The sequence below is a fragment of the Lampris incognitus genome, chromosome 4 (assembly GCF_029633865.1).
Source record: "Lampris incognitus isolate fLamInc1 chromosome 4, fLamInc1.hap2, whole genome shotgun sequence".
In the NCBI taxonomy this organism is placed as follows: domain Eukaryota; kingdom Metazoa; phylum Chordata; class Actinopteri; order Lampriformes; family Lampridae; genus Lampris; species Lampris incognitus.
This window is the reverse complement of record NC_079214.1, coordinates 55,720,541-55,745,572: the sequence shown is the minus strand read 5'-3', so window position 1 is coordinate 55,745,572 and position 25,032 is coordinate 55,720,541. Positions and strand designations below refer to the sequence as shown.

Here is a 25,032-nt window from a genome sequence, read left to right as displayed (position 1 = left end):
CCTCATGGGTACACAGGCTGTGCCTTTGTCAAGTTCTCCAGCCACGCGGAAGCACAGGCCGCCATCAACAGCTTGCACGGCGGACAGACCATGCCTGTGAGTACAACACATTGATACACACTCCTGACACACAAAAGGACACACAACCCAGAGACAGACATTCACATACAAATACATGTATTGGCTCACGTACAGTACACTCTCTCTTTCGCTGTCTCTCTTGCTCTCTCCCTCTCTCTCTCCCTCTCTCGCTTACTCTCTCTCTTGCTCTCTCTCTCTCTCTCTCTCTCTCTCTCTCTACCATACATATACACACAAACAATAAAACAGACACACATATGCATGTAGACATATAAAGGGATGCTAGACTATAAATACAAAGAACAAGCAACCGAGATCTCTGCTTTTTACAGCGTGACTTTTCAAAGCATACTGACGTTCCACAGTCTCAAACACACTTTTGGCTGTGAATTATTTTACACAAAAGATTCCCACAGTCAGCGTCCACCATCTTACAGCACACAGCTGCACTCTCATTATTTCTGTCGTTTCCCTCAATATCCATTTCCTTCTCAAGCTTTTCCACCACCTTTTCAGCAGTCCCGATATAGAGTGTTTACATTCACAACCTTATAAAGAAAAATAATTTCCGTGCACAGTACACGAATCCTTGAATGTGTCCTTAGAAGATATCTTGGAGCATGTGCTAGTATCGGCTTATTAATGCATAAGGACTGAAATTGGAACCATGGAAAACTGGCAGTGCTGAAGATATGCATGTCTAGTGCAAACAAATGGGCAGATGTTATGTTTCGGTTTTCATCTAAATTTATTTCCACTAGTATGTACTTACAATACAAGGACTGAATTATGCAGAATATATTTTGGGGGGAAAAACATAACATATAAAACATGACTGTAAAATCAGTCAGTTGTTGGCTGTTAAAACATTTTTTCTTGGGGGCGTACGGGTAGCATGGCGGTCTATTCCGTTGCCTACCAACACGGAGATCGCCGGTTTGAATCCCCATGTTACCTCCGGCTTGGTCGGGTGTCCCTACAGACATAATTGGCCTTGTCTGTGGGTGGGAAGCCAGATGTGGGTATGTGTCCTGGTCACTGCACTAGCACCTCCTCTGGTCGATCAGGGCGCCTGTTCAGGGGGGAGGGGGAACGGGGGAATAGCTTGATCCTCCCACGTGCTACATCCCCCTGGTGAAACTCCTCACTGTCAGGTGAAAAGAAGCGGCTGGTGACTCCACAGGTATCGGAGGAGGCATGTGGTAGTCTGCAGCCCTCTCTGGATCGGCAGAGGGGTTGGAGCAGCGACCCAGACGGCTCGGAGTGTGGGGTAATTGGCCAAGTGCAATTGAGGAGAAAAAAGGGGGGGATTAAAAAAAAGTTTTTTTTTTCTTAGTCAGTGACATCAGTTTGCTTCAGATGGAACCTACCCGTCCCCTCTTTGTTGCTCGAGGTCTAAGAGTTTGTAGAGAGGATGGTCAAGCTGGTACATATCTTTGACATATCAACCACTTGCCCCATTTGATGGGAAATTATTTATTGTTATGGATAGTAGTATGGGCGGCACAGTGGCACAGCGGTTAGCGCGGTCGCCTCACAGCAAGGTCCTGGGTTCGAGCCCCGGGGTAGTCCAACCTTGGTGGGTCATCCCAGGTCGTCCTCTGTGTGGAGTTTGCATGTTCTCCCTGTGTCTGCGTGGGTTTCCTCCGGGGGCTCTGGTTTCCTCCCACAGTCCAAAGACATGTAAGTCAGGTGAATTGGCCGTACTAAATTGTCCTTAGGTATGAATCGGTGTGTGTGTGTGGTGTGGGCCCTGTGATGGCCTGGCGGCTTGTCCAGGGTGTCTCCCCGCCTGTCGCCCAATGACTGCTGGAATAGGCTCCAGCATCCCCGCGACCCTGAGAGCAGGATAAGCAGTTCAGATAATGGATGGATAGTAGTATATTGCTGCTTAGTCGGACTGCAGAATCTTCACCAGAATCTCTCCAGTAGCCAATTGTGTGAATGACACTGGTGCAGAGACCTCACAGAGTATTGTGGTGTACACTGTCAGCAAAGTGTATTGTGCCAGGAGAAACAGGGCTTATCATACTATGTAAGTGGACAGGAAAGTGTCATCTGGGAAGATTCAGTGTTTTAGCGTGACATGAAGTTTAATTGCAGCTGCAGATGGAACTGTAGTGAGTTGCTAAAATTGCATTGGTCCACTTTGCAATAGAGAACTTATGAGATGAAGGAAACAAATGATTAGCCTTGATATCCCTATATATTCCCAGTCGCTGAAGAGTGGGGGTTGTTAATCTTGTGAAAAGTAGCTCAAACGTGGTAAATACTGACCTATGCTGTTCTATGGGATAATGTGGCAATTTGTAGTGTGTTCATTAGACAGCAGCAAAGCCAGTCATCGACGGACATAATGTGTTTTCCTGCTGTATTCATCAGCTGCTTGCACACAACATACTGAGAGTCCTCCTCATTATCGGACTTCCTGCAACTCTTGTCGACCCACAGTTAATTACAAATTGGGTGTGCATGTATTGGCTTGAAAAAGGCCACCAGTGAAGATGCTTCAGTAAAACAAATGATAGATTGCAAAGCATCTCCGTGCCAGTGCAGAGTGTGTGCGTGCTCCACACAGCTGTACACACAAGCACATATTCTTCCCTGGCAGATACCCACACCTTCACACACTCCACTCTGCAATAAATATTTACGGACACTCTCTGGCAACAAGATAGTGCACTGCCAGCCAGATGTAATTTACACAACTTTTTGATGCTGCCTCATTTTGCATTAGGTTGAAGTACTGTAGTGAAGGAGGGAAATCAGCGGTTGAGTCAGTGTAAGCCAGGGTCTGTTTGCTGTGCTTACATTGTCACTGAATGCCAGTGGTTGAAATTTAATAGACCCAGTGGCCCATGGCCAAAAAATATTCATACTGGTTGTATTTAGACTTGCAATGAGTAAAGAGCACCTTCTTAGGGTTATAATAACCAACTTAATACTGTTAAGACTGCTTTCCCGTCATTCATTTGAATGACACTTGATCAAGTATAGAATATTTACACCTTGGAATACTTCCGTATTTTTCCCCTTTGGGAGTTATATTCTTTTTTATTACCTGGCTGGGGTAGGTCACAAACCGCCAACTGAGTTCTGCTGCAAATGACTTGTCCAAGGCGACATATGGAGTCCCAAACAGACCCAGGGTGGATCAACCGCTATCCAAAAGTTCATTAATAATATATATTATCCATATCGCTCTACCTCTATCCCTGCACCTGTTCTCCTCCTGTCCCCAAATCCAACTCCCACTCAGATTAATAAGCAAGGTGGCCATTAGTACCCAGCTAAAGCTTGGATACCGAAGGGGGATGCAGTTAATTTGGATAATATCACTGCCACATGTCGTCAACAACAAACTAACAGGAGGCAGGATCCAGAGAGTGGGTTGCTCTGCTCACTGCTGCTGCCAGCTGTGGGGTCTGGATGAACCTTGAACAAAGAGCTCTCTATCTCTCTCTCTCTCTTAATGTTCTCTCTACAGCATCTGTGTTACCTGGCACGCACTCGTACGCCATAAATAATACCTGCACCAAAATATACTGGCCTGAAATGAAAGGCTTTAATGAAGCCAAAGGGCGAGGGATGCCACCGAAGGGCATGGGCTGATAGATCGTGTCATAGCTTTAATTGATGCTTATTGTGAATTGCAGGTGCCCTAGAAATTAACTTAAAAGGTGATTGGGTCCCTAAACAGGCGCAGTCACTGGTTCAGATGTTGAATTAAGGCTGCGGAGGCACAGGTGGCAGGGCTTCAAATGGCACAGCCGAGGGCAGGCAGACAGCACCCAGCAAATTGCAGACATTGTCGTGTTCGGTGTCATGGTGTGGTTGACAGGGCCTGCGGAGCTCGCTGGTGTTGGCAGCAACGTCGGTGTACATGTGTGTGATACTGCTGCATGGAATTAATGGGAGATAAGAACGAGCTACAGAGCATATCAATGTACCATACCACGCCTTGTCAAAAATCAAATGAAGCTACGGTAGAAACTGACTTGGATTTTATATCTTGTGCTGAAATGCGAAAACGGCGATGAACGACAGTGTTCGTCGTCTTTGTCTCGATTTGATGCGGAGACATATAGCGGCTTACAGCAGCATGTGGTGGACAGTGAGGACCCACCAAGACAGCCTCCTCCACCGCTAATGAGAGCTGGTCTTCCCGTGAGGCAGGCTGGGATGTGGCGAGGTTCAAAGACTTGGACATGAGGACCGCACAGGGGGCTCATCTAATTACTGGGCAAACTTGTTTTGGTTTATTCAATTAATTCATTACTGATTTTCTATTAACCCCTCAAGGGAGAATGAAGTCTGGTAACGGCTAGAAAAAAAACCTCATGATGTTCCCATTTGCAATTTAGAATTAGCAATTAGATGTTTGCTTAGCATGGGAGAAAATGGCTCTTAACCACATTAGGTGTTAATGATTAATATCCTTTCAAAAGTGACAGTTTTACCTACAATGTGTCGCTTGTAATCTTATGCTGCTGTAAGGTTCTTTAAGGGGTGACAGATGAGTGTCTGCCTGTTGTTAGACACTTAACACCACTGTCTTTGTATCGTAGAGATGCTCAGATAAAAGTGTAGCTCAGTTCTAATCCCTCAATTACCGTTGTGTATTTCCCCTCCGCACATTTTGTGTGCCCTATACAAAATCCAATATAGGAGCTTTTCGCAAGTCAAGTGTGTTGTTCAAGGAATTAGATTAGTTTTTGAACCCATGACAAATTCCTTAGTTGTATCTGTCAAAAGTGAAGGCTCCCTGTTGGCCCTTATCAAATTCACCGAATTCATTTTCTCCCCAGGTAGAGGAATCATGCCGGTGGAGGTTATTATTCTGTTTGTTTGTCAGCTCGTGATTTTCTGCCACCAGCAAGGAGTGGCTGCTTTGCATCCAGCACCCGTTGTCTCTTGTCACCTGTTCCTTCATTACCTGGCCACCCTATCATTCTCACTTTAAATGGATGGAAACTTGCAATTGCCAAGGGAGATCTTGCTCTCGTGAAGTCTGTTTTTGTCAGATCGGGCCTTAGATGCAGCCAGCAATGAAAGAAGTGGAATCTCCTGTTGTTGACAGGAGATATTTTGTTGCAGGGTTGACAATCTGATGAAATTCCTCTCTTTCACTTTAGAGCAGGAATTCTTTTCATTTTATTTTTACCTTTTCTTTTCGGTTTGATACAGTGACTGTCAGGAGTTAACGCCTCTGGCCAGTCGGCAGTACTGACCATGGGTGCATGGGTTACGGGAGTGTTTTTTTTTGTTGCTCTGGCTCCTCTGTGCAAATGCTGCAGACCGGGTCTCCTGCCAGGCTCTTGTCTACAGCAGATTGGTCTACTGGGAGAAGTCGATGCAGGCCAGACTTGTCTTATCCTGAGTCATGGAGCAGTGAGTGCAGGCCGCCTCAGGCTCTCCCGGTCCCAACACTCACAACGTATTCTTCATGAGATATTAAATGACTAAAGAACATAGATACACAAAGCAGAAAATGAATGTGATATAAATGCCAGGCCCCTGTGCTGCGGGAGGCTCGACGAGCACACTGCCGGAGGAAGATGTTTACACAGCGCTGGCCTCATTAGATCCAGCAGCCCCGGTCCCTTTCGCCGGTCCCGTAAAGTTGAGAAAGAACAGAGAAAGGTCACGAGGTGGGATGAAATGAAATTAAAAAGGGAATAAACAGTGTGCTATTAAAGCCAGTGCTTTGGAGTATTGATTTAGCTAATTGAAATGGCATCCTGGGAGCAGCACCAGATGGGTCTCCCTTGGCCTGAGGTGGGGTGCTGGCTGGCTTTGATACGATCCCATCTGAGACGTAGTGTCCCTGGGGTCTGCACTGATGCCTTCCGTCATTCCCCGGCTCCTCGCTCATACTTATCTGCAGCCAACACATTCTCATGGCTGCGTTAATAGAATAGTTTATGAAGCGCTATGCGCATGACTTTGCAGAATATTTGCTTAAAACCTATGAAGGAGAACCTTCCCAGCAGCTTCTGCCAGTCTGTGTTGTCGGTGACTTTTTTGCTGCCGGTAAATTCTCTTTCTCTATTAGCGCCTATAAATTCGGGGTAGGAAAAAAAAAGGAAAGAAAAACAGTGGTTCAGGCTGGGGTTGGACCCAGGGAAAGGGTAAGGTCGCAAAAATCGCTGTTTCAGGGAAGATTCGTCTGGATTAACAACCATGTTGCTAACTAACCCACAACGCTTGTGAGCTTCCCAGGGAGATGCTGCTGAAGATGCACTTCACTGTTACCATTCAAATTTTCTCGAAAGGGCTCACAAAAACGGGATAAACTCGACGTCCGGGTAGTGTGGCAGTCTATTCCATTGCCTAGCAACACGGGGCTCGGCGGTTCGAATCCCTGTGTTGCCTCCAGCTTGGTCGGGCGTCCCTACAGACACAATTGGGCGTGTCTGCAGGTGGGAAGCCAGATGTGGGTATGTGCCCTGGTCACTGCATTAGCACCTCTTCTGGTCGGTCGGGGTGCCTGTTTGGGACTGGGGGGAACAGCATGATCCTCCCACGTGCTACGTCCCCCTGGAGAAACTCCTCACTGCCAGGTGAAAAGAAGTGGCTGGTGACTCCAGGTGTATTGGAGGAGGCATGTAGTAGTCTCAGAAGAGTGGGGTAATTGGCCGGATACAATTGGAGAGAAAAAAAGAGGGGGGAAAATCCCCCCCAAAAAAAACAAAAACAGGATAAACTGTCTTTTGTATGATTTCCTCTGGAAATCATCGTGCTTTTAAATGTGATTAGGACTGTTTTCTGACTGACTGAATACACTCATTCTGGGAAATAATGGTGTTCAGCTTCACGGAGCTTCGGTTTGTTTGTTTCTATGATTCCCTGTTTAAATAACTACTTTTTCATGTTTCTCGTACGGGTACCTCTGCAGACCTGGGCCCAGCAGGTGGCTCAGACCTTTCTCGCTCGAGGTTTTGTCAAGGTGACATGCTGATAACATGCACGTATACGTACACACGTAGAACAATTCATGTATTAGTGATGCTCCCACAAGCATCCACCCCGGCGGGCTGCATCTGTCTCTGGTGCTATGCAGTTCAATCGCTGTCTTAACTTTTTACACCTAAAGAAAATATGGTAATCTAAATCAAAGCCTGAATTTTACGCTGACCCTGACAGGGTGAGACGTTCTAAGAAAGATGAATCCACGTTGTGATTATGGAGTCCTTTTCTCCCCATGTCTTTGCTTTTATGATCCTGCTAATCATATCCTGACTGCCCCCTGGCTGCCCGTGTCCTTCTGTCCTGGTGCTACACGTTCTTTCCCAGCATGCACTGCCTGTAATTAAATAGGAGCCCGGTCCTCATGACAGTGTCTGTGTCTGCTTTGTCTGCCTGACAGCCTCCTCATCATCTCTCTCTCTGTCTCTCTCTCTCTCTTTCTCTCTCTCCCCCCACACACACACAGACACAGACACAGACACACACACACACACACACACACACACACACACACACACACACACACACACACACACCCTCGTTGCCTGGATGTCACATGAGGAACTGACTCTGGTCTTTGTCTCTCAAATGATTTAATTGGATGCAAACTCAGGAGCATCGGACATCAATACGGAACTATATCTGCCATAAGGCAGTGCCATTAGTCAATACTTCACCCTCCACATGCTGAAGGCTTTTGTCAGACCTAATTACCTAGCATTGTATTCAGTGGAGCTTCACCAGTGGGGGGGACTGGGACTCCTTCGGGATCTGGTTAGGATCATAGTTCACTACCAGTGTATACAGTGGAGTTAGAAAGTTCACAAAAGCAAATATCACACACTGTTCTCATTCATTTAACCCTGACGGCTGAATGACTGGAGTCATTAAAGGGACAAATTTAGTTCCATTCCCCCCGCAAGCTTTTAGAGAAATGAGGTCTTGGAGGCTTGGAGTATTGAGTAAATTTAGCATTATTCAGTAGAAATGACATAGTCACCATAAAATAAAAGGAATAAGAATGCCTCCGTATGTGTGGTAATATACAGGAAAACGACCCTCGAAGTCTGCAGTGACAGGATGTGCCCACTCTGACACACACAGACACACTTGTGATGCTGATTGCAGTGTGTTGACCGGAACATAAGTCGTACGACAAACGATGTAAGGGTAATATCTGCATGTGAAAAACGTTCTTGCCTCTCCGTTTGGACTCTGTCAAGCATAATGCCACGAGACGGGGAGAATGCTGAACTCCTGGTGGCTTAAAGATGTCCATTATTTGTGCACCTCGAGCAAAACCATCAGCCTACCGTATTCAAATGTTGACATGATAAATACATATGTTGGGCGTCCAGGTGGCGTGGCAGTCTATTCCGTTGCCTACCATCATGGAGCTTGCTGGTTCGAATCCCCGTGTTACCTCTGGCTTGGTCGGGTGTCCCTACAGACACAATTGGCCGTGTCTATAGATGTGAAGCCGGATGTGGGTATGTGTCCTGGTCGCTGCACTAGCGTTTCCTCTGGTCAGTAGAGGCGCCTGTTTGGGGGGGTAGCGTGCTCCTCCCACACGCTACATCCGCCTGGCGAAATTCCTCACTGTCAGGTGAAAAGGAGAGGCTGACTTCTTTTCACCTTTCCACGTGTATCGGAGGAGGCATGTGGTAGTCTGCAGCCCTCCCCGGGTTGGCGAAGGAGGTGGAGCAGCAACTGGGATGGCTCGGAAGAGTGGGGTAATTGGCCAAGTACAACTGGGGGAAAAGGGGAAAAAAATCCAAAAAAATAAATAAATTGGTAAATACATACATATGTTAATCATACTCAGTTTAGCACAGAATGGACTGGATACATGGAGTTTTCAGGTGTGTCTAAGAAATCCCCGATTATCTTCAAAGTGTCAGTAGGTGACACCATGATGCTAGCGTCACAAATGATATGAGATATAGCAACTGAATTAGCTGTATCTGTGTTATTTTATTTGTTTTTGCTCCAAGTAAGTTTTATTTTGGTCGTGCACACAAACTATTCTTCATTTGGCTGGCCAGCTGTCTGGTGCAGGCTGCCAAGTATGCTGACTAAAAGTGAATACGGTAGTTGCAGAAGTTATCACTTACGGTTGCCATAAGTTGCTGAAATCGACAGACGAGGAGACAGAAGTTGTAATAGCAAAAAAATGTTCACCTTGTTAAAATATTGCACTTTTTTTTGCTAGACAAACACCTTTGCCTTTACATGAGGGTGATTCTTGGCATTTGCGTCATATATTTGAGTGTGTCATCCCTTAGTTAGACGTATAATATTAGTGGAGTGTCTGGGTAGCGTGATGGTCTATTCCATTGCCTACCAACATGGGGGTCGCTGCTTCGAATCCCCGTGTTACCTCCGCCTTGGTCGGGCATCCCTACAGACACAATTGGCCATGTCTGCGGGTGGGAAGCCGGATGTGGGTATGTGTCCTAGTCACTGCACTAGTGCCTCCTCTGGTCGGTCGGGGCGCCTGTTCAGGGGGGAAGGGTAGCTGGGGGGAATAGCGTGATCCTCCCATGCGCTACATCCCCCTGGCGAAACTCCTCACTGTCAGGTGAAAAGAAGTGGCTGGTGACTCCACATGTATCGGAGGAGGCATGTGGTAGTCTGCAGCCCTCCGCAGATCGGCAGAGGGGGTGGAGTAGCAACCGGAACAGGTTGGAAGAGTGGGGTAATTGGCCGGATACGATTGGGGAGAAAAAGGGGGGGGGGGATAAAAAAAAAAGTATAATATTAGTTTACTGTGTATGAGTGTGTGTATGTTTGTGTGCATTACTAAATGTTATTATTATTACTTACAGTAAATATCAATGTTTCCATAACCATATACATCTGTGTCCCTCTAGGGGGCCTCATCAAGCCTGGTTGTCAAGTTCGCAGACACGGATAAGGAGAGGACCCTACGTAGGATGCACCAAATGGCGGGCCAGCTCGGCATTTTCAGTCCAATGACCATCCAGTTTGGGGCCTATGGCGCCTATTCTCATGCTGTAAGTCTCAGCTCGGCGGGGGAGGAGACGGTGAGCTTTAAAAATAAAATTAAGACGAAAGAACATTTCTCATGTGGCGTTTTGAACTCACAATCTCTCCCACTAGGCATGCAAGCACCCCAGAGCTTTACACTCTATAGTATGTTTCAGGACAAATAGAGAAGACTGCTTCTTGTGTTTTTGTGCTTTGTGTTATCTATTCAGGAAAGACATCCTGAGCAGACATGCTTTATTTCAACAGCACTTCAACTCATATCCATACATTAACACATACTCACATCTGGGAGCTGCCAAGTAAGACCCCGGTTAAGTGTAAAGGGCATGTCGATGGTGGTTGTTGAGGGAGGGTGGCGGACGACACCATAATTCATTAACCAATCTCTCCTGGATGGATTTATTTCAGTTAGCCTATGGTTTTTAAACCCGCAATCTTGTCACGAAGCCCACTTCTTGCAATGTATAGAACCACCACGACTGCCTGAATATCTGACAGAGCCGCATGTTATTGCCACCCCCTCACCACCCTGTCTTTCCCAAAATCCATATTCATGTGTGAATGCCACAATCCCAAGTTTAGAAGTCTGTGATAGTTAGCACTTGCACCATAACCCTGACAGACTCACCCACTCATGCACTCATCTCGCTCTTTCTCTCATCTCGCCTGTTCTGCTAGTCTCTCCGACCCGCGCCCCCTTGCTGTGTCACCCACATATATGTATATATATATGCTTTTTTTTCAATTAAACATTACTGTTCTGCAGCTCTAAACTCGTCTCATAGGCTGGTAGCCTTTGACTGCCGGCCGTAATGAGCACGCGGCCAAAGCAGCGTTGCCATCACTGGGAAGCAGCGCCGCAGGGCAACACAAGGCCACTCTGCTCAAGAACAAGGCAGGGGCCAAGCAAACAGGAATGTGAGAGTAAACATGCTCTGGTTCTGCGGCTATTTCACCCTCCTCTCCCTCTCTCTCTCTCTCTCTCTCTCCTTCTTTCTCTTCATCACTCCTGCTATATCTCGTGCCCCTTTCTGTTTTGCTCTGGCTTTTCCTCGCTCCACCTCGCTCCCGCTCCCTCCGTACCCACTGCTCTTTAATCCTACAGCAGATGATGCAACAGCAAGCAGCCCTGATGGCTGCGACACAAGGCTCCTACCTGAACCCCATGGCAGCCATTGCCGCCGCGCAAATGCAGCAAATGGCAGCTTTCAATGTCAACGGTCTGGTGGCTACCCCCATGACACCTTCCTCAGGTACATACCCACACGCACGCACGCACACACACACACACACACACACACAGTGGCAAGCCTGTGCCACACACATTTGTGTGCTCTCCATCTCTCACTGCTATCGGGGAACATTTTAATCAGCAGCAAGAATTACCGAGTCGGTCATAACATATTCATTCCGGGCCTCTTTGCCCTTGTTTCAATTTTTGGGATATAGGCTCCATTTTTGAACTTGAAGCTGACATTGCCAGTGTTAAGTAAAGAACCAAAGTAAGTACTAAAGAAGGGGAAGCCTTTTATTGAGTGTGGCTTGAAACAAGATGATGTACAGTATCCCCTGACTCATATTGGCAGCCACAGTGTAGTGTGTTTTTCCTCCCTTCTCTCTCTCTCTCTCTCTCTCTCTCTCTCTCTCTCTCTCTCTCTCTCTCTCTCTCATTGTGTCGTTCTCTCTCTCTCTCTCTCTCTCTCTCTCTCTGATTCTGTGTGTTTTCCGGGAACAGAGCCAATCCATTGACTTTGGATGCAGAGTCCTTGGCTTACACAATATAAGAGCAAAGATTTGTGTGAGATAATCCTGGACCTTAGTCTGACCTATCCTCCTGGTCCTTGTCATGAAGAGCTTTGATGGCTCGACACTAAGTAGGCAGGCTGCCTGAAGGGACGGTCGCTGCCAGTGTGTTCAATAATGTGACTTGCCACTGTATCCCGCATTTGTAATCTCAAAACCTACACATGGCCAGGTAATGTCTATCAAACTTAATCCAGCATGACTTAAATGCCCTTCACCCGGATTAGAATAATAATATTAACAATAATCCATCAGCGCAAAAAAGGCATTGACAAGGTGACAGGCTTGGAATGTTACCTCAAGGAGGAAAAGCGGTAAGACGCCGCGGGGGCTCCTGCGTCCAATCAGGTGTTCGTCTGAATTAGGTAGCATGTGGGCCATGCACCATGTGGTTCCCCTAATGAAACCGTGTCTATTTGCAGGCACCAGCACACCCCCGGGCATCAGCGCCACAGCCGTGCCCAGCATAGCTGCCCCCATTGGGGTCAACGGGTTCAGCGCCCTCCCTCCTCAGAGCAACGGTCAGCCCACCTCTGAACCCATCTACACTAATGGTATTCATCCTTACCCAGGTGAGCCAATCAAGCCTAACTTCCTTGCCAGATAGTAAAACTTGACACACATTTGAAGCGTTTGTGTTCCCAAGGTCCCCTACCTGTGACCACTCTGGTCCGCTACAGTTGTTTACTTGTAATGCGGACAGCCTAGAACTGTAAGCTCTTTCTTTTCCTACCACCGCCTTACTAGTAAAATAAAAGCACCAAAGAAGTATCTGAAAGAAAGACGGTATGTGTCCACCATGAATTGTAACACAATACATTTTTCAAAAGTTGAATTTCTTTTTTGATTTCACACTCGTATCACTGATTCCTCCGTTGAATTGAAATATTTCGCTCTCGAGGGTCAGACACAAGCGAGTTCTGCAGGTCTTTTTTTATTTTTTTATTTTTTTTGAGCAGCCAGCCCTGATTTCATGATGAATCCAATAGTTCATCCATCAGTCTAATGTGATTAATTTAACGTGTCTCAGCCCCTCCTTAGCTTCTTAATATTGTCTGGGACTGATTCCTCAAGAATTGATGCACGCGCACACCAAACACACACACACACACACACACATACACATGCGCGCGCATGCACACACCCCATCTCTGCATTATGCAAGGCAGCTGCAATGGTAATGAACTACAAAGCGGTTTGTTTGGCATGTCATTAATATTTGATGCAAACATCTGGGGCGAACAGGCATTTTGAAGAACTGTGAGATATGACAGCCCAAATTTCCCTCGCTCCCTGTGTGATCTCAACCCCTGATGGTTCCTATAGCTTAGCCCCTTTCTGTCTTGCTCCCTAACATCTCTCTCTCTCTCTCTCTCTCTCTCTCTCTGGCACACACTCTCTCATCCTCACACATTTCTCCCCTGTTTCACTCTCTTCCTTGTTTTCTCTTTCTTAAATCCATATCTTTATTTTTTTCGGTATTCTCTTTCCTCACCTTGTCCTCCATCATCCTTTGTCTTCCTTTTCTCTCCTTCATCTTCTGTCTTTTTTCTTTGCACATTTTTTCCTCTTCATGTCCACTTCCTCCCCATTATTTCTCTCTCTCTCTCTTTCTCTTTCTCTCTCTCTCTCTCTATTCTACTGCACCCATCCCTCTCACCCCCCGCCCCTCTGTCTATCTCTGCAGCACAGAGTCCGACGGTGACTGACCCTCTCCAGCAGGCTTATGCGGGCGTGCAGCACTACGCAGGTGATCTGTCTCTCCTAACTCCTTTTCTTCACTGTCCTCCTTCTGCACCCCTGCCTCCACTAGCATCTCTCTTTCCTTTCTGGCACACTAGTAAACACTGTGGCAGGAGGCGATAGTCTGTGAGGACGCGAAGACCAGCCAGTTTTTTTCTTCCGGATTAGGCCACTTTACATTAGGCTTGAAAAGGGATTTACAGTTGACTTGATTATACGCCCACACAAAAATCTTAATTCCAAAAGTGCACCGAGAGCTGGAGGTCTGAACCTGCCATAGCCTCCTACACAATAGATGATATAGACTGCTCTTAAGTACAGCTTTCTTCCTGACACTAAGGCTATCTTTAGGATTGTGTAAGTTCTCGTTCTCTCTCTCTCTCTCTCTCTCTTTCTATTACTGTCTCCTGCCAAGTTGAACTGCACTGTGCCCCGTTTGCTTTGCTCTACTCTTTGTGTGATGCCCCAAACGACCAAAATGAGCCCGGGCTCTGAGCTGTAATGCAATTTACTCATGCAATGTCTGGAGGTTGCAAATGAACAATGGAATAATGATTTTGAGTTTTGATTTGTCAAATATGAAAATGGAGATGTGGAAATATTCCACTCTGGCTTTCCCTTTTGCAACAGCAGCCTACCCTGCCGCCTATGCGCCAATAAGCCAAGCGTTCCCCCAGCAACCAACCATCATCCCCCAGCAACAGAGGGAAGGTAAGAACGAGCAAGCGCGCCCACCCAAGATAAAAGGTGATAATTGCCATCTTCCATTCTAATGTAGCTGTGCTGCTTTGAATTAGCGAGGGAGGAAAAAAGCCGGCCAGGGAAAATGTGAGAAAAAGGCTCCCCATTTAAAGAGAAGAACATTAGCAGTGAGATGGAAAGTTACTCTGTCATTATTCAAAAACTGCACTAATTCAAACTCACTGCGTTGGACTGCTTAATCAGTCCATTACAATGTGTTTAAGTGGTTATAAATATTCATTAGATTAATTAGGTGCATGCATAATCATTTATTACCATTCCTAGTTTAGTGTTCTTATGCCTCAGCATTAGATGTAATAAAGCATAGGATATACTGCCATGGTAAATCACTCTTCTTGACACCATTTGTCATTTACTATTATTCATCTGGATTACTGTACAGTGGTTTTGAATATTCAGAATGGAAACTCCGAAATTAAGTATTTCCAACACTGCCTTGAAGAAGTATTAGTTTGTGTTTGATGTTACACATACTCGTCAGTGTGCTGAGATTCATGACGATAAAGAATAGAAATGTCGGTTGCTTCTGAGTTTGAGGGACTCGAATTTCTGCAAACACGTGTACTAACATCCAAGGCTGTTGTTCTTTTCAAAAGAAGTTGTACACACACACACACACACACACACACACACACACACACACACATAGGCACCTATATTCTCACACGAACGCACACTATACACACTCACACGTACATAAATAGCGAAGAGTGACTATCTCTCACTGCTACTGTGGAGCATTTTCATCATTAGCAAGAATTATAGAGGTAGAGGTAACACACACACACACACACACACACACACACACGGCTATTATTAGTTGAGCTAGTGACCTGTCTGAGTACTGGCCTCCTCTGGGTTTTGGCTGTTCTCCCAGTCTGTCCCAGTCCACTGCCACACACTGCAGTCCTGCCATTTAATAAGACACACCTAAACCAGAACAAACAGGCACAATCAAGCCTCACATTCTGCCTCCTGCTGCACACTGACCGCTTCATTTCTGCGTTACCTCCGCCTGTTTGTCATCACATAAAATCCATGCTCCTCATAATCTCCAATGGGTCGTGTTAAACTTATAAAACATTTTTATTTTTATTTTTTTTGCCCTTGAAGAGTTCACCTTTAAATGATGTCATTTTCGGTGTGCCTAGTTTTAGAAAACAATTGTTTGTGTTACTTCCCTACACATCAAATGATGACGATAATAACAACACCTATTGACTGATGCAGATATGAGATGAACATATGTTGCAGGGCGGCACGGTGGCGCAGTGGTTAACGCGGTCGCCTCAAAGTGAGAAGGTACTGGGTTCGAGCTCTAGGGTAGTCCAACCTTGGGGGTCGTCCCGGGTCGTCCTCTGGGTGGAGTTTGCATGTCCTCCCCGTGTCCGCGTGGGTTTCCTCCGGGTGCTCCGGTTTCCTTCCACAGTCCAAAGACATGTAGGTCAGGTGAATCAGCCATATTAAAATGTCCCTAGGTGTGCATGTGTGTGTGTGTGAGCCCTGTGATGGCCTGGCGGCCTGTCCAGGGTGTCTCCCCGCCTGCCGCCCAATGATTGCTGGGATAGGCTCCAGCATCCCCGCGACCCTAAAATGGGATAAGCGGCTTGGATAATGGATGGATGGATAAATAACATGTCACATTCAGTTTGACTATTGCTACTGTTTTTATATTTAAAAAGGTTCATGTTGGAGTAGCTATAAGATATGTGGATTTGGACATCACACTTCACAACATGAGAACCGATGCAGATATGTGTGGAAGGGAAATGTGAAGTGGTCAAAATCCAAAAGCAAGGGGTGTTGCCAACTGACTGCCAGGAAAAAGCGTTGACTAATTACCAAACCGTTGGTGCAGAGCTCGCTAGCAAAATGACAAATTGAACCAAACCTAAGTTTGTAGGCATCCCCTCCCCCTGATATGAACCACCTATTTTTGAAGTATGACGTATGAGCCCCCCCCCCACCAGACTCCTCCTAAAACCGACTCCTCTCTATCAACACTGCACACACACACGCACAGACACACGCACATGCACACACACTATCTCACCAAGCAACAGCAACACTACAGTCGGCCACCGCTGCAGCTCTCTTATCTGCCTTCCTACCAGTCCCAGTCTCATCTCGTCATGCTATCACCCCGAGCAATGAGACAGGAGAGAGCCAGCCAGCCAGCCAGCCAGCCAGCCAGCCAGCCAGCCAGTCAGTCAGCTGCACACATACAGCAGTCCCTGAATCCATCACACTGCACGCTCTCCCACCGTCTCTGGTTCTGTCTTCCTCTCTATTCTTCCCTGACTTGCTCTCCATAGTTTTCTTTCTCTCTCTCACTCACTCTCGCTCTCTTTCTCCTCTTTATCTATCTCCCTCTTTCTTGCTCTCCTCTCCAGTTCATGCCTCTCCTCCCCAGATTGGCCTGTACAATATGTGGCAGCTGGGTGGATGAGTGTGGAAGGCTGGAGATTGGAGATTGGAAGGCAGTCGCACTGTCACACAGTAATTGGGGCAAATACTTGGCTTATGTCTTTATGCGTGCTCTGCCTACTATCTCTTTTCTTTCCTCTTCCTCGCTGTCGTAGTGTATGTCTTCCTCTCTCGCTCGCTTTTTTTTGTTTCTCACTCAATCTCCGCTTATCTGTTCCCGTCCTCCTCTCCCTCCCTAAATCTGGCCCCTCTTTTTATTTTCTGCTCTTTCTGTCCTCTGTCTGCCGTTTTCTCTCCCCACCTCTCTCTGGCTCTTTCTTTCTTGGTGTCTCCTGTTTTGCTCCCATGTTAACTTCCTGTTGTCTTCCTCCCTACCAGGGCCAGAAGGCTGCAACCTGTTTATTTACCACCTGCCACAGGAGTTCGGAGACGCAGAGCTCATGCAAATGTTCCTGCCTTTTGGCAATGTCATCTCCGCCAAAGTCTTTGTTGACCGAGCGACCAATCAAAGCAAATGTTTCGGTGAGTCAAACGTTATCTGTGATATACAGTTTATAGATTTTTTTTTTTTTTGGTTGGGAGGAGGGGGTGGATGATATACGAATCCTGGGATGTGTAGATTTGTTGGCAGGGTGCTGCAAGTCCATCCCAGAACCCCAGGTTGAAGTCCCTGTCGAGTTTCGCTGAAAGCAATATCTTCCCTCTACAAGATTAACAGTCTGCAGGCGTCCGGGTGGCGTGGCAGTCTATTCCATTGCCTATCAACACAGGGATCGCTGGATTGAGTCCCCGTGTCACCTCCGGCTTGGTCGGGCGTCCCTACAGACACATTTGGCCGTGTCTGCGGGTGGGAAGCCGGATGTGGGTATGTGTCCTGGTTGCTGCACTAGCGCCTCCTCTGGTCAGATGGAACTGGGGGAAATAGCGTGATCCTCCCACGCGCTACGTCCCCCTGGCAAAACTCCTCACTGTCAGGTGAAAAGAAGCGGCTGGTGACCCCACATGTATCGGAGGAGGCATGTGGTCGTCTGCAGCCCTCCCCGGATCGGCGGAGGGGGTGGAGCAGAGACCGGGATGGCTCGGAAGAGTGGGGTAATCGGCCGGATACAATTGGGGAGAAAAAGGGGGGCAAAAAAAAGATTAACAGTCTGCACTGGGGCATATAGCCCGGTGTAGTCTAGAGGTTAGAGACACTGTACAGCAATCAGCTTGCCTACGGTCTGATACCATGTGTTTTGGCAAAGGCTTCCTGAGAAAGACATGGATGCATTCTGCTCACAGCAAAATGCTCTGGACAGGCGCATTAGTTAAATGAGTAAAATATAATGAGCAAGTTGCTCAGTTGCTGTGTCCCAGTGCCCCATGTTGGTTTCTTGCAATTAATTTTCCCCTTTGTTTATCTTAATCAAGTTGCATTTTAATGTTTTAATGATTGCTTTATATACATGCCACTGAGCAGGGAGGCACGTGGGGAGAAGAGCGAGGGAGCGAAAGCGCATGTGTCATATTTCCCGGTCCCAGCTCCTCAGCCTATCTAACAAGATAGTGGGCTTGGCAAGGGAACAGGGATGGCGGTGTGTGTGTGTGTGTGTGTGTGTGTGTGTGTGTGTGTGGGGTACAGCAGAGACCTCAGCATGTCTCATTTCACATCAGACCGCAATCCCTCATAGACATCTCACCTCACCGTCGACCCAAAAAGTCATTCTGTGATTACCATTTACTTCACACACAACGATTCATCATCCTCCACTATCAGACCGTTCTTAACCTAATGAGCGTACGCTCCCCCTTTCCCCTTCCCCTATTCTGAGCCTCCTTCACCCAGGAGAAAGTCATCCACTCAAAACCCCTTTCTTAAACTGGTCAATCCAGCCACTTCCACCCAATCCACCCCTTTTGCCCTTCCTCTTGCACCACCCCCACCCCACTCCCCCACCCCCCCACCCCAGCAGCAAACCAGTTGCTCATCCATTTCATCAGGGTGGAGGAGGTGCAGATGGAATCGGTGGCCTTAAAGAGATAATAATAGACCGGCATGGGCCTTGTTGTTGATTTGGTTGGACAGCAGCACTCTGGGGACAGGCTCGGAGGGAGAGAAAGTGTGAGAGAGAAAGAGGAGCAAAGGGAAAAGAGGTTGGGAGCGAGGGAGAGCTGGAGAAGAGTAGAGAGAAAGGACAGACTCCCGAACAGTCTGTTTTTCTCTCCGACGTAAGACTCTCCTTCCCTTTTTTAAGCATATAGCTTGTCTTTTACTATCATTATCCGTCAGTTAACAAGGAGGAAGGATAAGGGGACGGTGACCTCATCTGTCTCACTGGCTTAGTTTGCCCCACTATTAATTAAGAACTTGGCTGAAAAATGGTAATTTAACCCATGATTTTTTTTTTTTTTTTTTTACACTTTTCTCTCTGCTTTTTATAGTGGGAGCCCCGGGGCTACTGTGTAAGACATTAACAAATTGGACAGAAGATGTTGTGCATTAAGGGAGTGAAGTTATTAGGCTCCTCCAGGAACTTGGAATGCTCCATCTTAAAAATATGCCTAATTTTCATGTGGTTAATGAGCAGAGCAGACATATGGCATGTACATATATATATATATATATATATATATACACGCACACACGCACACACACATACATACATACATATACATACTACATACACACTATATACTAACACGCATATATACACACACCCACACACACACATATATATATAGACACACATTATATATATACATACACATACATACATACATATATATCACATACATACATACATATATACATATAGATAGATAGATAGATAGATAGATAGATAGATAGATAGATAGATAGATAGATAGATAGATAGATAGATATCCACACACAGCTAAATCATGCCATTTTAACACACTGACACAAATATGTTAACAGACAAATACATATGTATACACACACACACACACACACACACACACACACAACAGAAATACATAACACTGGTAACATCACTACAGCTCTCCATGGTAAATTAGAAATGGTCGGTATAAGCTGCCATGATGCATCAGATGCTAACATTACATTCGACAGCCCAAAGAAGTATTGAGACTTGGCAGCTATTTGCACCCCCAGCAATATGATAATAATTAATTGTTGGGGTTAATTAATGTCAGAGGTGTGAGGGAGATGGAGCTCTGTCACTTTGATGGATCTAAATTATCATCTTAAAACAAATGTCCTTGTGACTGTGACACACACATAAAATTAGACCCTGATTGTGAATCATTTTTATTGCAAAGTACATTAAATGAAAGGGAATACGTCTTGGTGACATTGACACAAACACTGATTGTCAGCTAAGAGAGATTATGACACACAAATGGAACAAGGACATCAGGACTTCATATAAAAGCACAAGACATGATGAACAACAGACACAAACAAAGCAAGCTGGCACTAAAAAGAAGTATTTTTATTTCATGCACATATTTAATTTAATTTGCAATCTTGATGTCACTTATTTATTTATTTATTTATTTTGCAGAAACGCTCACTTCCGCACTGTGTTTTAAACGTTTTATTGCCATGCAGTCAGAGTTTACTGCAAGCGTCATGCTTATCAAATGGTGGGTTTATGGGTTTTCTGGTTACTTGTGCAGAATTTTAAGGGACATAGCTTCTTCATTCGAATTAAGGAAAGGCTTTTCTCGTACAATATTGTTTTAAAGTACCGACTGGGCGCAGCACCTGATTGCTTTTCTTATTCAAACAGACCCAATTACACATCTTTGGCCTGGCCTCCATCGGGTCAGCCAGATTTTGACAAGGATTATGAGTGTTATGCGACGATAATCAAACATCCCGCTTGAGATGGAGGGCTTCCAGACAAGCTTGAACATTTGAATGGGGTGATGAGGTCACTGGAGGAGGGGCGTTAAGTACACACAGTAAAAGGATGCCTGGTCCACAACCGAGGCTTGAAATGTGGAGAAAAAAAATCAGTGAGGTAGAGGCAGCTGCTTTGTAATGGTCAGCTGCTTTTGCATGTTTTGATGTACGTAGCTAAATTGATATAATTCATTTATGTTTTTAGTCAAATAAAAAAAAAAGCATTGACATAAACACAAAACTTACAAGAGCAAACAATCACATGGCAGTATTTGCTATTTTTTTTGTGGCTTTTTTCCCCTCTTTTTCTCCCCAAAGGTACTTGGCCAATTACCCCACTCTTCCGAGCTGTCCCGGTCGCTGCTCCACCCCCTCTGCCGATCCGGGGAGCAATGTTGTAGTCAAGTCACTAAACCTCGAGTCCGAGTCGAGTCTCGAGTCCCCAGTGTTCGAGTCCGAGTCCCCAAAGAAGAGTCGAGTCTGAGTCAAGTCCCCATTACCCGAGTTCGAGTCCGAGTCTGAGTCATCAAGGATATGAACACGAGGGTATGCATGTGAATCCGCATGTAGGTGGAACACACGTGCCTGCCCTTGCACGAAACTGAACAAGGTTACAGTACTAATATAGCTGTCAATATCGTATGCCAGATTATTAGGGCCTATTACAAAAAAAACTAACAAAAACAAAAAAACAGTCTTTATCAATTAACAAGTCCGAGTCCTAATCTCCAACTTCCGAGTCCGAATGCAGTCAATGCTTGAGTCCAAGTCCAAGTCCGAGTCATCAGTGCTCAAGTCCAAGTCGAGTCACGAGTCCCGAGTACTACAACATTGCCGGGGAAGGCTGCAGACTACCACATGCCTCCTCCGATCTGATACATGTGGAGTCGCCAGCCGCTTCTTTTCACCTGACAATGAGGAGTTTCGCCAGGGAGGCGTAGCGCATGGGAGGATCACGCTATTCCCCCCAGTCCCCCCCACGAACAGGCACCCCGACCGACCAGAGGAGGCACTAGTGCACATACCCACATCCGGCTTCCCACCTGCAGACACAGCCAATTGTGTCTGTAGGGACGCCCGACCAAGCTGGAGGTAACACGGGGATTCGAACCGCCGATCCCCATGTTGGTAGGCAACGGAATAGACTGCTACACTACCTGGATGCCCAGTGGTGGTAACATTTTCGCTAAAATATGAGACTTCATATGAGGTAAACATTTTTGAGGTAAACATCCTTTATCCAGCGCATGGGATGACTTTCTGCCGAGACAGAACAGAATGTCAATACGTTTTTTTTTTCACTCCATTTTCGGGAAGGACAGCAATTTATAAGCGTTTAAGAGCAAGTTGACAAGCATGTCAGCTGTCAAATGCAGGGTTCATAGAGCTAGTTGAAGCAGTGCTACAAAAAAGGGGGAAAAAAGAAAGATATGGCAGCGTGCAAGGTTATCTGAAGCACATCGTGTCACAGTCTTGAAGACTTTCATGGTACGTATTATGGGTATTTTGTTAAATGGATAAGTTTCAGTGTATGTTGCCAAGAGCAATTTTAAACGTCCACTCATGTCCAATCGGTACAACTGTGGCTCCCTGTTACCTAACTTCAATTTTGACACTCCGCCACACCAAAGAAATTACCCAGTACTCCCCAGCCCATCACATATGTCTTCAACCACCCCAAATTCTCCCGTGTCCTCCTGTCTTACATTCCCTCTCCTGGCTGCCCATAGCTGGTTGTATTATAATCAAAGCTGTGGTTCTAGTGCACGGGGTTTGAAGAGGATTGCACACCTCCATACCTCCAGGCAGTGGTCCAGCCCTTCACACAGGCCTGGGCTCTGCTTTCAGACACTCCTGGCACCATCTCACCCACCCACCCCCACCCCCGCAGGCTTCAACTCCTCTATCTCCTGGCTCCCCTGTGGTGGAATAACCCTCCAAAACATTGAGAACAGCAGAGTCCCCCTCAACTTCTGGTATAGACAGAGGAATCATCTTTTCAAGCAAAACCTCGTGTTTTTATCACCCCTGGGATGATATTTCGTGTCGGCTTACTCTAATTAGTCTTTAAGGAATCTCTTCTGTCTCCTCCCGTAATACTTTTTCTCACCCCCTTTTTCTCCCCAATTGTACATGGACAATTACCCCACACTTCCGAGCCGTCCCGGTCGCTGCTCCACCCCCTCTGTTGATCCAGGGAGGGCTGCAGACTACCTCATGCCTCCTCCGATACATGTGGAGTCGCCAGCCGCTTCTTTTCACCTGACAGTGAGGAGTTTCGCCAGGGGGATGTAGTGCGTGGGGGGGATCACGCTATTCCCCCCAGTTCCCCCTTCCCCTCGAACAGGTACCCCGTCCAACCAGAGGAGGCGCTAGTGCAGCGACCAGGACACATACCCACATTCGGCTTCCCACCCGCATCTGTAGGGGTGCCCAACCAAGCTGGAGGTAACACAGGGATTCAAACCAGCGATCCCCCGTGTTGGTAGGCAAAGGAATAGACCGCCACGCCACCCGGATACCTTTCCTGTAATACTTTTGTTTATTTTCCTTGTACTTTGCACTCAAATCATCATTCTATGGTCGAATGAGTTTTATAAGGATGCTCTTTGGCTCCAATCTTCGCACTACTTGTTAAGGGTCACTTGTCTTTTTCTCGGTCTGTGCATTGATGCTGTTGCAGCGACAGTGTAAACTGCTTGGGGTGAGGTCAGCTAAGTGCCCAACATTTGAAACATTGCATCGAAAATTATTGCAATTATGTTTTACCACAAACAAGGAGGACTTAAAACTTAAGTTAAAAATGACATCTGGCTTAAGGGTATGGGCTCCGATGCAGGTTTACAGGTGTGGAGCAGGTAGTATGGTTATAAAATTGGAGGTCTAGAGGGATCTAACATTATTCTTAATCCACTGCATTTGGTCCCTCAGTATTGACATTTAAAGGTGATCAAAGCTTACCTCTTGAGGTGGAATTAGTTGGATTTAACTGGAAAATGAATTTAAAAGGTCTTCTGGCAAAGGTCTGACACACACACACACACACACACACACACACACACACACACACACACACACACACACACACACACACATATTTAAAATAAGAAGACCCTTGCACAAGCACACACACATACATTGCTGGCTTGCTCTTATATTTTGTCATTTTAAACCTATTTATCCCTATTTATCCAGGGGGAAATGACTAATGTTCATTTTTTTCCAGCAGCACTCTGCTGCAGATTTATACATCTGCACACATTTACACCAGGGAGTTTTCCAGTATAGGCACAGGGTTAAGTGCCTGGCTTCCCAGTGACAGTTGTTAAGTTAATTTCTTGTTCACTTTTCCCAGTGTGTTTCTTAACCAATCCGGGTTGCAGTATTAGTGACCTACCTTTCAGAATCCTATTTCATCATATGCATAGTTTCCCAAAATATTTAAGTGGAAAACTTGCCATTTTTCACCATTATCTCTATCTATCTGCAACAGGGGTAAGTAAATATGCAAAAAACTGCAGTTGTTCCCGATCATTTCTGTATCTCTGGAGGGCAGTGAAACAAAGTTGTCCCCCCCTGCCCCCACCTGCCAATTTTGTATTGTGTTCGTTGGTGAACAGAAAAACTACAGTCTAGGTAGCTTCGGTTTCTAATCTCTGCTGTATTTTAGAGAAATGACAACACATCCTTGTTCTCTCAACTCAGCTGTTTCCAATGGTGGAAAATGACTTCCCCCAACATTAGTGCAGAGGATTTTAGGATTCCTAACCCCAACCTTAACCCCAACCCCAACCCTAACCAATCCCTAACCCCAACCTTAACCCCAGCCCTAACCCAACCCTAACCCCAACCCTGCTGAATGACGTTACAGAAGCTTGCGTACAATGCATTCTTGTATTTGTCGGCACTGTCAGAAAGGCTCTGAGCAGAAGCCCACCAGTTTTTCCCATCAGTGTGGTACACCGTGATAATTTCATTGCTTCAGTTGACTTTATTGCCCATTACTACTGATTGCAGATGCACAAACCCTTCGAAATTGTCCTTAAACAGCTTTTAAATGCATGGCAATATCAGTAATTCCACGTTACCTGACAGGAGGTATTGTAATAGCAATGCAGCATAACCATCACTTTGTAAATTTTGCAGATTGGTTAACTTACTGTTATTTAAAGCTCCTTACATTACAGCGAGTAGGTAGATGTCTTGTGTAGATGGTAATGTTTGTGACAAGTTTGTTGCTTGCTACATGTTGAGTTAGCCAGGACCACATGGTATGCATTGCTTTAAAGAGTTGTCAGGTAATGATTTCATTAGATACACATAATATTAGCACTTAGTCATGCCTAACACTAATCTTCTGGCAT

General features: G+C 46.0%; 1 protein-coding gene across 1 annotated transcript in view; it reads left to right on the top strand.

The window, feature by feature from the left end:
* The window catches only part of celf6 (CUGBP Elav-like family member 6), a 232,116-nt gene that overhangs the window by 145,871 nt on the left and 61,213 nt on the right, over positions 1–25,032 (top strand). Inside the window, exons 5-11 of the mRNA XM_056279375.1 lie at positions 17–96; positions 9,924–10,097; positions 11,168–11,315; positions 12,288–12,437; positions 13,553–13,615; positions 14,239–14,319; positions 17,176–17,319. Of these exons, the coding sequence (XP_056135350.1) occupies positions 17–96; positions 9,924–10,097; positions 11,168–11,315; positions 12,288–12,437; positions 13,553–13,615; positions 14,239–14,319; positions 17,176–17,319 (840 nt within the window). The remainder of the gene's footprint in view (positions 1–16; positions 97–9,923; positions 10,098–11,167; positions 11,316–12,287; positions 12,438–13,552; positions 13,616–14,238; positions 14,320–17,175; positions 17,320–25,032) is intronic.